General features: G+C 43.0%; 1 protein-coding gene across 5 annotated transcripts in view; it reads left to right on the plus strand.

The window, feature by feature from the left end:
• Positions 1–15,482, plus strand: part of LOC141265444 (uncharacterized) — a 234,960-nt gene that overhangs the window by 184,574 nt on the left and 34,904 nt on the right. For all 5 annotated transcript variants that reach the window (XM_073678560.1, XM_073678557.1, XM_073678559.1 and 2 more), the window contains one exon: positions 1,071–1,110. In XM_073678560.1, the coding sequence (XP_073534661.1) occupies positions 1,071–1,110 (40 nt within the window). The remainder of the gene's footprint in view (positions 1–1,070; positions 1,111–15,482) is intronic.

A 15,482-nucleotide genomic window follows, 5' to 3' on the forward strand; every position in this document is an offset into this window, starting at 1 on the left:
CAAACACTCTTCAAATCCTGAATGTTCCTTCGGCTCCTTCTATGAACTCTGAGCTTTAGCCCCCATAAGTTTTCTATTGGATTCAGGTCAGGTGATTGGCTGGGCCATTCTAGCAGCTTTACTTTATTTCTCTGAAACCATTTGAGCCCAGTTGAGTTTCCATGACTGTGAGTTTGGGATCATTGTCTTTCTGAAATGTCCACCCTCATTTCATCTTAATCATCTTGGTAGATGGCGGCAGAATGTTTCAGTCCATTCATCCTTCCTTCAATTATATGAAGTTTGCCAGTGTCGTATGCTGGAAAACAGCCCCACACCATGATGTCCCCACCTCCAAACTTCACTGTTGGTATGATGTTTTTGAACTACAGGTCTCTCTATAGCTCTCCACAGGTGGTCCTTGGCTCTGGAAGAACTCTTCTTATAATTCTTTTCACTCCTCTGTCGGTCTGAAATCTTGCTCGAGCACCTGGTCGTAGCCGGTTTATGGTGAAATGAGGATCTTTCCGCTTCAGGATTATGGCCCCAACAGTGTTTACTTGGACCTTCAGTAGTTTAGAAATTCTTCTGTAACCAATGCCATCAGTGTTTTGCAACAGTAAGGTTCCAAAGGTCTTGAGACAGCTTGCTGGTTTTACCCATCATGAGATGTTTCTTGTATGGCACCTTTGTAATGAGACACCTCTTTATAGACCATCAGTTGAACCTGCTGATATTATTTTTCACTAAGTGACAGGATTGCTTTCTAATTATTGATAGATTTCAGCTGATGTCATGACTTTCAATGGTGCTTTGTACTGCTCTTGCTTCATGTGTTCAATACGTTATGCCTGTGTCATTTCTCATTATTACACACAATTTATGGACATCTATGGTTTGATTTCTTTGCATGTGTGGATTACCAACATCTGGTGAGAATTTCATGTCAATAGCGCCTTTTAGAAATATATTTACTTAGAAAATTGGTGACGTCTTCAATACTTTTTTCAACCGCTGTATTTGCAAACAATGGAGAAAATGCATGATGTTACTCAGAATCATTTAACACCACCTTTTTATGTTTTTTTTAGATTGAATATGTTTCAGCAGCAGAAATGAAGAGAGAACAAGGTTAGTTGTTTCACTAGTCTAATTGTGTCAACTCACTTTTATTAGTTTTACATCAATGGCCATGAAATCTTTAGTGTAAAAACTCTAGAGTTTTTTTTCCTTGTTTCAAGAGCCAATACCATACAATCTACTGGAAAATGTGCTAAGAAATTCCAGGTGTGGTGAAATAAAAAAGACAAACAAACTTGTAATTCTAACATTGTTCTACCATTGTTTTTTGGGGTTTGTTTTGATGTCATTCATTGTGTGGTAAAAATGAGCTGGCAACATGATTCTCCAGGTCAGTACTATTACCGCAATACCAAATTTATTCGGTACGGTAAGAAAAAATTATTCCACATTTTTTGAAACCAGTAAATTTTCTGTTGATGGAGGTGTGAGAGCTTTTTTTGTATCTAGAGCTGATGTTTTTCTTATTTTGGGGATCCAATAACGTTTTGATTACTTTTTATTGCATTTTTTTTGGGGGGGGGGGGGGGTGACTCTTAATGTACAGTAAATAATTTTAGATTTTGATCAAACTTTTTTGTACATGACCACCGTATATCACACATGTTTCTTTTCTTTTTTTACATTTCTTTCTTTTGTGAATTGGGAAAGCAAAAGGGATGTGATTTAAGCCCTTAACCTCCAAAGGCTATTTGCACGTTAATGACCAGGTCAATTTTTACAATTCTGACAAGTGTCACTTTATGTGGTAATAACTCTGGAATGCTTCAACGGATCCCCCTGATTCTGAGATTTTTTTTGTGACATATTGTACTTCATGATAGTGGTAAAATTTATTTAATATGACTGGCGTTACTTTGTGAAAAAAAAATCGGAAATGTTAGCAAAAATTTTGAAAGTTTCCGCAATTTTTAAAGCCCTTAAATCAGAGAGATATGTCACACAATATATTAATAAATAACATTTTCCACATGTCTACTTCACCAGCACAATTTTGGAACCACATTTTTTTTGTTAGGAAGTTTTATAAGGGTTAAAAGTTGACCAGCAATTTCAAATTTTTCCAACAAAATTTACAAAACAATTTTTTTTAGAGATCACATTTGAAGTGACTTTGAGGGGCTATTATGACAGAAAATACCCAAAATTGACACCATTCTTAAAACTGCACCCCTCAAGGTTTATTAACCCTTCAGGTGCTTCACGGGAATTTTTGGAATGTGGAAGAAAACAATGAACATTTTAACTTTTTTTTTTTGGTTACTTTTAGACCAATTTTTTTTTTATTTTCGCAAGGGTAGCATAAAAAAATGGACCACCAAATTTGTTGTGCAATTTCTACTGAGTGAGCTGATACCCCATATGTGGGGGAAAACCACAGTAGGGCTCTGAAGGAAAGGAGCGCCATTTGACTTTTTGAATGTAAAATTAGCTTGAATAATTATCGGTTTCACCTAAACAGTGGAAACCACCCACAAGTGACCATATTTTGGAAACTAGACCCCTCAAGGAATTTTAGATGTGTAGTGAGTACCTTGAACCCACTGGTGCTTCACAGAATTTTACACCCGTAAATTAGGTGGGCTCTCCTCTCTACCGAAATGCCAAACATGTGGATGCTAACTGCGGTTTAGGCACACTGTTGGGCTCAAAATGGAGGGGGCATTTGTATTTGGGAGCACAGAATTTGCTGAATTTCTTTTAGTGGGCAAGGGCCAGTTTGCTTTTCCAGAGCCTTTGTGCTACTAGTAACTTGGAAGCACCCGACATTTCGGTTAACAGATGATGGACCTGAATGGGGACTTGCTTTTTGTGTGAATTGAGTCGAAGCTTTTATTATGATCCAAAATATTATGTAAAATGTTCCCATTTATCCTATACTATACGCTGAGCACTTTGGGGTTTCCATTTAAATCTCTGAGTGACGTAATTCGGATGAAACCCCCAAGGGATCCATTCACTATAATGAGGCAGCAAAGTTACTCTGGATTCCATCTGGCCTCTGTTTAGCGGTGTCCTTTTTTTCAGAGGCTCACAAAACTGTGGCTGACGGCACTTTTATGCACGCCTAATAAAAAGACGGACATCGTGGGATCACAGGCCAGACGGCGTTCACAGTGATTCCATCTGCCTCATAGGGAATCTTTCGCCAGGGGTTCCGTCTCCATCACGTATTTCAGAGATTTTTACGGAAACCCCAGTGTAAACGTTCAATGTAGAGCGCAGGATAAATGTGAGCCGAGCTATACTGCGATCTTTGGGATGCAGAATGAACAAATCAGCAACAGGTGAAGAATTGGTTTTAACTTATTTTTCTCGTATGGTATAATTGATTAGATGGCTTTATTCTTCGGGTCGGTGCGATTACAGCGATACCAGATTTATATTGGGTTTTTATTGTCACACACTAAAAAACACTTTTTTTTGCCTCTTTTTTTTTTTTTTTTCTCTCTCGATGTTCACTAAAGGGGGTTGACTAGTGGGACAGTTTCATAGGTCGGGGTCGTTCCGTACGCGGTGATAAAATGTGTGTATATGCATGTACGTAGGTATGTGTGTGTGTGTGTATATATATATATATATATATATATATATATATATATATATATATATATATATATATATATATATATATATATATATATATATATATATATATATATATATATATATGTGTATATACACGCATATACATATATCTTCAAAGTAGCCACCTTTTGCTTTGATGACTGCTTTGCACACTCTTGGCACTCTCTTGATGAGCTTTAAGAGGTAGTCATCGGAAATGGTTTTCTTTTCACAGGTGTGCCCTGTCAGGTTTAATAAGTGGGATTTCTTGCCTTGTATATGGGGTTGGGACCATCAGTTGTGTTGTGCATAAGTCAGGTGGATACACAGCTGATAGTACTAGAGAATAGACTGTTAGAATTTGTATTTTGGCAAGAAAAAAGCAGCTAAGTAAAGAAAAACGAGTGGCCATCATTACTTTAAGAAATGAAGGTCAGTCAGTCTGAAAAATTGGGCAAACTTTAAAAGTGTCCCCAAGTACAGTTGCAAAAACCATCAAGTGCTACAAAGAAACTGGCTCACATGAGGACCGCCCCAGGAAAGGAAGACCAAGAGTCACCTCTGCTTCTGAGGATAAGTTTATCCGAGTCACCAGCCTCAGAAATCGCAGGTTAGCAGCAGCTCAGATTAGAGACCAGGTCAATGCCACACAGAGTTCTAGCAGCAGACACATCTCTACAACAACTGTTAAGAGGAGACTTTGTGCAGCAGGCCTTCATGGTAAAATAGCTGCTAGGAAACCACTGCTAAGGACAGGCAACAAGCAGAAGAGACTTGTTTGGGCTAAAGAGCACAAGGAATAGACATTAGACCAGTGGAAATCTGTGCTTTGGTCTGATGAGTCCAAATTTGAGATCTTTGGTTCCAACCACTGTGTCTTTGTGCGACGCAGAAAAGGTGAACGGATGGACTCTACATGCCTGGTTCCCACCGTGAAGCATGGAGGAGGAGGTGTGATGGTGCGGGGGTGCTTTGCTGATGACACTGTTGGGGATTTATTCAAAACTGAAGGCATACTGAACCAGCATGGCTACCACAACATCTTGCAGCGGCATGCTATTCCATCCGGTTTGCGTTTAGTTGGACCATCATTTATTTTTCAACAGGACAATGACCCCAAACACACCTCCAGGCTGTGTAAGGGCTATTTGACCAAGAAGGAGAGTGATGGGGTGCTACGCCAGATGACCTGGCCTGCACAGTCACCAGACCTGAACCCAATCGAGATGGTTTGGGGTGAGCTGGACCGCAGAGTGAAGGCAAAAGGACCAACAAGTGCTAAGCATCTCTGGGAACTCCTTCAAGATTGCTGGAAGACCATTTCCGGTGACTACCTCTTAAAGCTCATCAAGAGAACGCCAAGAGTGTACAAAGCAGTCATCAAAGCAAAAGGTGGCTACTTTGAAGAACCTAGAATATAAGACATTTTCAGTTGTTTCACACTATTTTGTTAAGTATATAATTCCACATGTGTTGTTAATTCATAGTGTTGATGCCTTCAGTGTGAATGTACAATTTTCAAAGTCATGAAATTACAGAAAAATCTTTAAATGAGAAGGTGTGTCCAAACTTTTGGTCTGTACTGTGTGTGTGTATATATATATATATATATATATATATATATATATATATATATATATATATATATATATATATATATATATATATATATATATATATATATATATAAAATAAATGGGATTTGTACTCACTGAGCCGCGTTGGATGTAGGCACAGGTTCACACAGTGATGCAGTCCACTGGTTCAAACAAACTGGTGGTTTATTTAGTGTCCATACACCAGTGAGGAAACAAAACTAACAGGCTTTTCCTGGCACAAAAAAAGGAATAACAGAACAAAGCTCAAAATAACAAGTCCATGTAGCACGGCCACAGCCGTTTAAACAAAGTACCTTCCTCTGCCTCCTGCAGAGTCTAAGAAGCGCATGGAAGGTCTGCTCACCTTGCCCAACACACACAGACAGACTGACACAGGCGCAGCTGTCTTAAATCAGCCTTCAAAGACCTGGACTGGAGGTAAGTGAGCAGCTGTCGTCTCTCCCCCCCCCCCCCCCCCCCCCCTACTCTTTCAGGTGCTCGTAAAACCCGGCCCTGTAATCCGGGCCCATTAAATTCCTCTCAGCACTGTGTGCTGGAGCCTGCATCTCTGGGTCTTACATCACCGAAGCTTGGCACTTCGGGGACACATACCTCCTGTCCACGACCTGTCTGGCAGCCACCTTACATACCCCCCTACCTGCCCAAAGTCGGGAGGCTTGGCACCTTCTCTCACCATGCAATAAACGCTTGATAAGGCATCAGCATTCCCATGTTGTTTCCAAGGCCTATGCTCTACCCGGAAACTAAAATCTTGTAGAGCCAGGAACCACTTAGTCACTCTGGCATTGTTCCCCTTCTTTTCTCGCATCCACCTCAGTGGGGCATGGTCTGACACTAACCTGAACCTTCTACCTAACTGGTAATACCTCAGAGTGTCTAACGCCCACTTAATGGCCAAATATTCTTTTTCTACAATGGAGTAGTTCTTCTCACAAGTGGAGAGCTTCCGACTGAAGTATATTACAGGGTGTTCTTCTCCGTTAATCTCCTGGGACAAGACTGCTCCCAGCCCGACATTCGATGCATCCCTCTGGACCACAAACTCCTTGGAGAAGTTGGGCGCCACCAAGACTGGCTGTTTACAGAGGAGCAGTTTAAATTCCTGGAGGGCCGCTTCTGCTTCCGGGGACCACTTGGCCATAGCCGACTTCGTCCCTCTCAGAAGATCCGTCTGCGGGACTGCTATCAGGGCAAAGTCAGGGACAAATCTTCGATAGTAGCCCACAATGCCTAGAAACGCCCTGACCTGCTTCTTCGATAGGGGCTGTGGCCAGTTCAGGATCGCCTCAACCTTATTTATTTGTGGTTTTATTTCCTCACTACCAACCATGTACCCTAGGTACTTGGCTTCCTCCATCCCCATGGCACATTTCTTCGGGTTGATAGTAAAGTAAAGCCCGCCTTCCTTAGGGCATCAATTATGGCTTGAACTTTGTCCAGATGACTTTCCCAGTCCTGGCTGAATGTGACGATGTCATCAAGGTAGGCCGCTGCATACTTTTTGTGGGGTGCTAAGATCTGGTCCATGGCACTCTGGAAGATGGCCGGAGCTCCCTGTAACCCAAACGGCATCCTGACATATTGATAACATCCGTTTGGCGTCGAGAAGGCTGTCTTCTCCTTGGCCTCTTTGGACAGGGGAATTTGTCAATATCCTTTGGTGAGGTCCAGAGTGGTGATGTACCGAGCGGGTCCTAGCCTTTCGATAAGCTCATCTACCCTAGGCATTTGGGTAGGCATCGAACTTCGAGACCTCGTTCAGCTTCCTATAGTCGTTGCAAAACCGCCATTCTCCATCTGGTTTCGGCACTAAGACTATAGGACTGGACCATCCACTTTAGGACTCTTCAGTGACTCCCAGGTTAAGCATCCACCTCACTTCTTTTGAGATCACCTCTCTGCGGGCCTTGGGGATCCGGTATGGTTTTAGATTGACACGAACATGAGGCTCTGTGAGAACCTTTTATTTTGCTGTAGTAACTCTTTACACTGTTGCTTTTGGGCACATGACAGTGACTCTGCCACCTTGACCTTTTTCACATCGGCCTCCGCCACTAAACAGGGAGCTTCCATGAACTCTCTATCTTGCCATGGCTTAATAAAGTTAACATGGTAAATTTTGGTAGGGCTTCCTCTTCCCCGGTTGGTGGATTTTATAGTTCACTTCCCCCACTTTCTCTACCACCTCATAGGGGCCCTGCCACTTGGCCATGAACTTGCTCTCCACTGTGGGCACTAGCACAAGCACTCGATCTCCTGGGTTGAACGATCTCACCCTGGCCGACCTATTATACACCCTGGACTGTGCCTCTTGTGCCTTGTGGAGGTGCTCCCTCACAATGGGCATCACGTGGGCAATCCTCTCTTGCATCTGGGCAACATGCTCCACCATGCTCCTATAGGGAGTGGTCTCAGGTTCCCAGGACTCTTTCACCACATCCAGGAGTCCTCGAGGGTGTCTTTCATAGAGTAGTCCCAGTCTTGGCCATCCTTTTCCACTGCTTTCCTCAACATTGCTTTCAAGGTTTTGTTAAACCTCTCGACCAGTCCGTTCGTCTGGGGATGGTACACGGAGGTTCTCAGTTGTGCAATCTGCAATGTCTTGCACAGTTCCCTCATGACTTTCGACATAAATGGAGTTCCTTCGTCTGTTAGGATCTCCTTAGGCAACCCTGTTCTTGAAAACATGTGGACTAACTCCCGGGCTTTACACCTGGCGGAGGAGTTTCGTAGTGGTACTGCCTCCGGATACCGTGTAGCATAATCTAATACCACCAGGATATAGTCGGGCGGACTTGACCAGAGGCCCCACTAGGTCCATTGCTATGCGTTCGAATGGAACCTCGATGCCAAGAGTGTGCAAAGCAGTCATCAAAGCAAAAGGTGGCTACTTTGCAGGACCTAGAATATAAGACATATTTTCAGTTGTTTCACACTTTTTTGTTAAGTATATAATTCCACATGTGTTAATTCATAGTTTTGATGCCTTCAGTGTAAATGTACAATTTTCATAGTCATGAAAATACAGAAAAATCTTTAAATGAGAAGGTGTGTCCATACTTTTGGTCTGTACTGTATATATATGTGTGTATGTGTGTGTGTGTGTGTGTGTGTGTATGTATATGTATATATATGTGTATATATATATATGTATATATATATGTATATATGTATGTATATATATATATATATGTATGTATGTGTATATATATATATATGTGTGTATATATATATATATATATATATATATATATATATATATATATGTGTATGTGTGTATATATATATATATGTATATGTACGTATCTATATCTCTCACTTCTCCCCTTTGCCTCAAAACTACTAGAACAACATGTCCTCCTTGAACTGTCCTCCCACCTCTCCTCCTGTTCCCTCTTCGACCGCCTACAATCTGGCTTCCGACCGCATCACTCGACTGAAACTGCCCTGATCAAAGTCACCAACGACCTACTAATCGCCAAATCCAAGCGACGCTACTCCATCCTCCTCCTTCTGGACCTGTCATCTGCCTTTGACACAGTGGACCATTCCCTCTTACTACAGATTCTCTCATCTCTTGGCATCACGGACTTGGCCCTATCTTGGATCTCCTCATACTTAACAGACAGGACATTCAGAGCCTCCCACTCATGCACCACCTCCTCATCTCACCCCCTATCAGTCGGTGTCCCCCCAAGGTTCAGTTCTAGGACCCCTGCTCTTCTCCATCTACACCTTTGGCCTGGGACAGCTCATAGAGTCTCATGGCTTTCAGTATCACCTCTATGCTGATGACACACAGATCTACCTCTCTGGACCCGATATCTCCTCCCTACTAACCAAAATCCCACAATATCTGTCCGCCATCTCATCCTTCTCTGCCAGATTTCTAAAACTCAACATGGATAAAACAGAGTTCATCATCTTTCCACCCTCTCATTCATATCCCCCATCTGACCTATCCATCAACATCAATGGATGTTCACTCTCCCCAGTCCCACAAGCTCGCTGCCTTGGGGTAACACTGGACTCTGATCTCTCCTTCAAACCACATATCCAAGCCCTTTCCACTTCCTGCCGACTCCAACTCAAAAATATCTCCCGGATCCGTGCATTCCTCAGCAAAGACTCTACAAAAACACTAGTGCATGCCCTCATCATCTCCCGCCTTGACTACTGCAACCTCCTGCTCTGTGGCCTCCCTTCCAACACTCTTGCGCCTCTCCAATCTATCCTAAACTCTGCTGCTCGACTAATCTACCTGTCCCCCCGCTATTCCCTGGCCTCTCCCCTCTGTCAATCCCTTCACTGGCTCCCCATTGCCCAGAGACTCCAGTTCAAAACCCTAACCATGGCATACAAAGCCATCCACAACCTGTCTCCTCCATACATCTGTGACCTAGTCTCCCGGTACTTACCTGCACGCACCATCCGATCCTCACAAGATCTTCTTCTCTACTCCCCTCTTATCTCCTCTTCCCACAATCGCATACAAGATTTCTCCCATGCATCCCCCCCTACTCTGGAACTCTCTACCCCAACACATCAGACTCTCGCCTACCATGGAAGCCTTCAAAAGAAACCTGAAGACCCACCTCTTCTGACAAGCCTACAACCTGCAGTAACCACCGCTCCACCACATTACTGCATGACCTCCTCTACCCCCACCTACTGTATCCTCACCCATCCCTTGTAGACTGTGAACCCTTGCGGGGAGGGTCCTCGCTCTTCCTGTACCAGTCGCTGACTCGTTTTGTTAAGATTATGTAAATGTTTTTGCTACCTATATCCCTATCACATGTAAAGCGCCATGGAATAAATGGCGCTATAATAATAAATAATAATATATATACACACACACATACATATATATACATACATATATGTGTTATACAACATAAACATATATACACATATATGTATGTGTATGTATATGTGTGTATGTATATATATAATATATATATATATATTACACGCATATACATATATGCATATACACACACACTGTGTGTATGTATATGTATGTATATATATATATATATATATATATATATATATATTATACAAGTTTTTTATTTATTTTTTTACTTAGTCCTACTTTCTGCAGTCTGATCGCAGTTATAAGGCATAGGAAAGAAGGATAATTGCTATGCCTTATAAACTGTCAGTCCTGCAGATACAAGTTAGTTAGATCATGCACTGCGCATGATCTAACTAACTTACTAGTGCCTAGTGACCTGGATGACGACATCGGGATACCATGGCAACGCTTGGGCCCCTTGCTGCCATGGTAACTCATTGGCTCTCCGCAATTGCGTCAAGGGAGGGGGTGACTATGGTAACCTATGCACCTGCTCACCGTCAATGACCTCATTTAAATGGTTAACGAGTTCATGACCAGGCCATTTTTGGATTTTATTGCATATGCACTTTTAATGGTTATAAATAGTTTTCTTGTTCATATATTAAAAGAATTTTTACCTCTATTTTCTTCACAATACACGGCGCTTCCTTTTTTTGTTGCTGACATCAGGGGAAAATCTAAAGAAAAAACGAAATGCATGTCTATTCAAAGGACCGATTAAAACATTTTAAAATGTGTTGCCCTTTCCCTAGAAATTATTTTTGTATATTGGACATATTTTTCTTTTTAAGTGGCGGCAGGGCTAGAAACAGTCTTACCAGACCTTTGGGGGGCATTTGAACACATTAAAGGGAATCTGTCACCCCCACTGGGCGATATCAGACCTCTACTATGGGCATACAGGTGATAGAAAATTAAATCTATACTTACCTGTATGGCCCATAGCAGAGGTCTGATTGCAGAGAAAACCGGAATTAGTCTTACCGGTAATGATGTTTCCAGGAGTCCACATGACAGCACCATAGGAGGAGTATTCCCATATCCTGTGTAGGCACATGAAGCACAAGAGGTTAAAAGCCCTCCCACCCCCAACCTCCTCAGTGATTTTCCAAGAACCACATTGGCTGGGTACAACAAAAGTTTCTTCCTGAAAATGATTGCAGTCACAAATTCTTTGGTATTATTATCTTCATTTAATTTGTCTTCAATGAAAAAACACAAAAAGAATTGTCCTAAAGCCAAATTGGATATAATTCCACACCAAACCTAAAAAAGGGGGTGGACAAAAGTATTGGCACTGTTTGAAAAATCATGTGATGCTTCTCTAATTCATGTAATTAACAGCACCTGTAACTTACCTGTGGCACCTAACAGGTGTTGGCAATAACTAAATCACACTTGCAGCCAGTTAACATGGATTAAAGTTGACTCAACCTCTGTCCTGTGTCCTTGTGTGTACCACATTGAGCATGGAGAAAAGAAAGAAGACCAAAGAACTGTCTGAGGACTTGAGAAACCAAATTGTGAGGAAGCATGAGCAATCTCAAGGCTACAAGTCCATCTCCAAAGACCTGAATGTTCCTGTGTCTTCCGTGCGCAGTGTCATCAAGAAGTTTAAAGCCCATGGCACTGTGGCTAACCTCCCTAGATGTGGACGGAAAAGAAAAATTGACAAGAGATTGTGCGGATGGTGGATAAAGAACCTCGACTAACATCCAAACAAGTTCAAGCTGCCCTGCAGTCCGAGGGTACAACAGTGTCAACCCTTACTATCCGTCGGCGTCTGAATGAAAAGGGACTGTATGGTAGGATACCCAGGAAGACCCCACTTCTTACCCCGAGACATAAAAAAGCCAGGCTGGAGTTTGCCAAAGCTTACCTGAGAAAGCCTAAAACGTTTTGGAAGAATGTTCTCTGGTCAGATGAGACAAAAGTAGAGCTTTTTGGGAAAAAGCATCAACATAGAGTGTACAGAAAAAAAAAAGAGGCATTCAAAGAAAAGAACACGGTTCCTACTGTCAAACATGGTGGAGGTTCCCTGATGTTTTGGGGTTGCTTTGCTGCCTCTGGCACTGGACTGTTTGACCGTGTGCATGGCATTATGAAGTCTGAAGACTACCAACAAATTTTGCAGCATAATGTAGGGCCCAGTGTGAGAAAGCTGGGTCTCCCTCAGAGGTCATGGGTCTTCCAGCAGGACAATGACCCAAAACACACTTCCAAAAGCACTATAAAATGGTTTGAGAGAAAGCACTGGAGACTTCTAAGGTGGCCAGCAATGAGTCCAGACCTGAATCCCATAGAACACCTGTGGAGAGATCTCAAATTGGCAGCTTGGAGAAGGCACCCTTCAAATATCAGGGACCTGGAGCAGTTTGCCAAAGAAGAATGGTCTACAATTCCAGCAGAGCATTGTAAGAAACTCCTTTGATGGTTACCCGAAGCGGTTGTTCGCAGTTATTTTGGCTAAAGGTTGTGCAACCAAGTATTAGGCTGAGGGTGCCAATACTTTTGTCTGGCCCATTTTTGGAGTTGTGTGAAATGATCAATGATTTGATTTTTGCTTCATTCTCTTCTGTGTTTTTTCCTTGCAAGCAAATTAGATGAAGATAATACCAAAGAATTTGTGATTGCAATCATTTTCAGGAAGAAACTGAGTATTATCTGACATAATTGCAGGGGTGCCAATACTTTTGGCCACCACTGTATTTGTTCAATGGTAGCCCCTGCTCTAGTTGCCCATGAGGTGGAAATTGCTCTGGTGGAATGGGCTTTGACAATTTCAGGGGAAGGCTGTCCTTCTGACAGATATGCTAGATTAATCTTCCAAATAGGCCAACACTGCTCTGCAGACATGGAGATGGTGGAACTCTTCCTCCCTCTGATTCCTAGGGTTTTCGCAGAATGATGGAAGAACCACTTCTTGGTTTAAGGTCATTGATGACACCACCTTCGGGGAGAAACTTGGAACCAGTTTCAGAATGATGCAATCATCTCGAATCTGCATACAAGGCTCGACGACAGAGACTGGATTTCACCCAGCTGTTTAGCTGTGGTGATTGCCACCAAGAAGACCGAAGGCAGGTTTGCAAAGGACTCTCAGGACAAAATTCAGATCCCACGAAGGGGAAGAAATACTCTGTGTAGGCCTAAGTCTCTGGATTGCCTTGACAAACCTGATTATCCAGGGATGCGAGGACAATGATGTGTCAAAGAAAGCACCTAGTGCCGCAATCTGCACCTTCAAGGTACTTGGTCTAAGACCTGCGTCAAATCCTGCCAGCAAGAAATCAAGGATGACAGGGATGTCTGGCTAGGAGGTGTCTACCGTCCTGTGGAAATGACAAAAGGTCCTCCAGACTTTTTTATATATGTCCTGGGTTACAGGTTTTCTACTAGCATGCATAGTCTGAATCACTCTGGCGGATAAGCCCTTGTTCTTCAGGATCTCCCCTTCAGACGTCAAGCTGAGAGCTGGAGCTGAAGATCTTCCTGAAAAGGTAAAATGATTGGGTCTTCCAACGCTAGATGGCGTAGAAGGGAGAACCAACTTCTCCTTGGCCAGTACGGGACAATTGCTATGACTGTCGCCCGATCTTCCTGAATTTTCCTCAGCATTCTCGGAATTAGAGGAGTAGGTGGGAAGGCATATGCTAGGCCCTCTCCCCAATATTGTGAGAGTGCGTCCACTGCCAGAGGATGATCTCCTGGGTCGAGAGAGAAGAAAGATGTCGTCTTCGCATTTTTTCTGGATGCAAAAGGTATAGGTGCGGCTGACCCCATCTGCGGGTTAATTGCTGGAACACCTCTTCATTCAGTTCCCATTCTGAAGCCTTCATCTAACGCCTGCTGAGGTAATCTGCCTCCTGATTGTCGGATCCCTGAAGGTGAACTGCTGAAATGGAGCTCACTATCTTCTCTATACCTAAGAAAATCGTGTTGGCCAGGGACTGGAGAAGTGGATGTCTTGATCCGCCCTGATGTCTGATGAAAGAGACTGCCGTGATGTTGTCCGACAAAATTTTTTACATGTCTATCTTTTAAGACCGCCCAGCTTCTCTGTAGGGCTTCCCAGATTGCCTGCAGTTCCCAAAATTTGATGATCGGGTCTGATTCTCTGTGGACCATGTTCTTTGGAGATAAGAATCTCCCACTCGAGCTCCCCATCCTGAGACTTGCGTCCGTGGTCACTAAAAGACAAGGTTCCAGAATCCACTATACTCCCTTCTGTAGATTCTTCTGGTCGAGCCACCAGTGTAGAGAGTCCTGGGCGTCTCTGGAGAAAGACTTCTTCCTGTCTAGGTAATTCTGATGTCCGTCTATTACTTCCAGGATGCATTTCTGTAGAGGCCTGGAATGGAACTGGCTCCATCTGACGCGGGTGATACTTGATGTCTTGATTCCCAAAATACTCATTGCCTTCCGGATTGAAGGTTTTTTCTCTCTTGCAAAAGAACGAATCATTTGTGGAATTGAGAGCATCTTGTCTTCCGGTAGACAAGACATTCTTATTCGGGAATCGTGATGGACTCCCAGGAAGATGTGTGATGTACTTGGGACAAGATTGGATTTTTCTTTGTTCACAATCAAACCAAGGCTGGTTAATGTCCGTAGGACAAATTCCAGATGTTACGTCATATCTAGAGGAGATCCTGCTACCAACAGGAAGTCGTGCAAGAACGGAATGATGGTAATATCCCTGAGTCGGATATAGGCCACCACCTCTGTCATTATCTTTGTAAAGATTCTGGGAGCCGATGACAGGCCAAAGGGAAGACATCGGAACTGGTAGTGTAGAATCTGACTGCCTGATGGTAGTGCAAACCTCAGATATTGCTGACTTGAGGAATGTATTAGCAGGTGGTAGTATGCATCCCTGAGGTCCAGGGTGCACATTACCGCATCCATGTCTATTAGAGGGATGGCTGATCTTACTGATTCCATGCGGAATTTCTCATAGTGGACCCATCGGTTTAGGGGTTTCAGGTTGATAATCGTACGGAACTCCCCTGACGGTTTCTTTATTGAAAACAGAGGGAGTAATGGCCCTGATGTTGTTCGTGTTCTGGAACTGGCACAATAACACTCTGATGTAGCAGCTTCTCTATGTCTACCTGCAGACGGGAAAGAGAGGTAGGGGAACCTCTCGTCAGGTGGAATTTTTGAGGGGGATTTTGAGAAAATTCTATCCTGTAACCCTGCGCTATAGTTGTTAGTATCCAGGGATTTTGCGTTACCCGATGCCAACTGTTTCTGAAAAACTTTAATCGCCCCCCTACTCTGACATAGTCATTGTCGTTTTGGACGGGAACTAGTACTGGGCTGGTATCTTTTATCTTTGTTCCCCTTATTAAAACTCCAGCTTGTGGACC

Source organism: Phyllobates terribilis, unplaced genomic scaffold (genome assembly GCF_046119375.1).
Source record: "Phyllobates terribilis strain yellow unplaced genomic scaffold, ASM4611937v1 Scaffold_4__5_contigs__length_816908805, whole genome shotgun sequence".
Taxonomy (NCBI): domain Eukaryota; kingdom Metazoa; phylum Chordata; class Amphibia; order Anura; family Dendrobatidae; genus Phyllobates; species Phyllobates terribilis.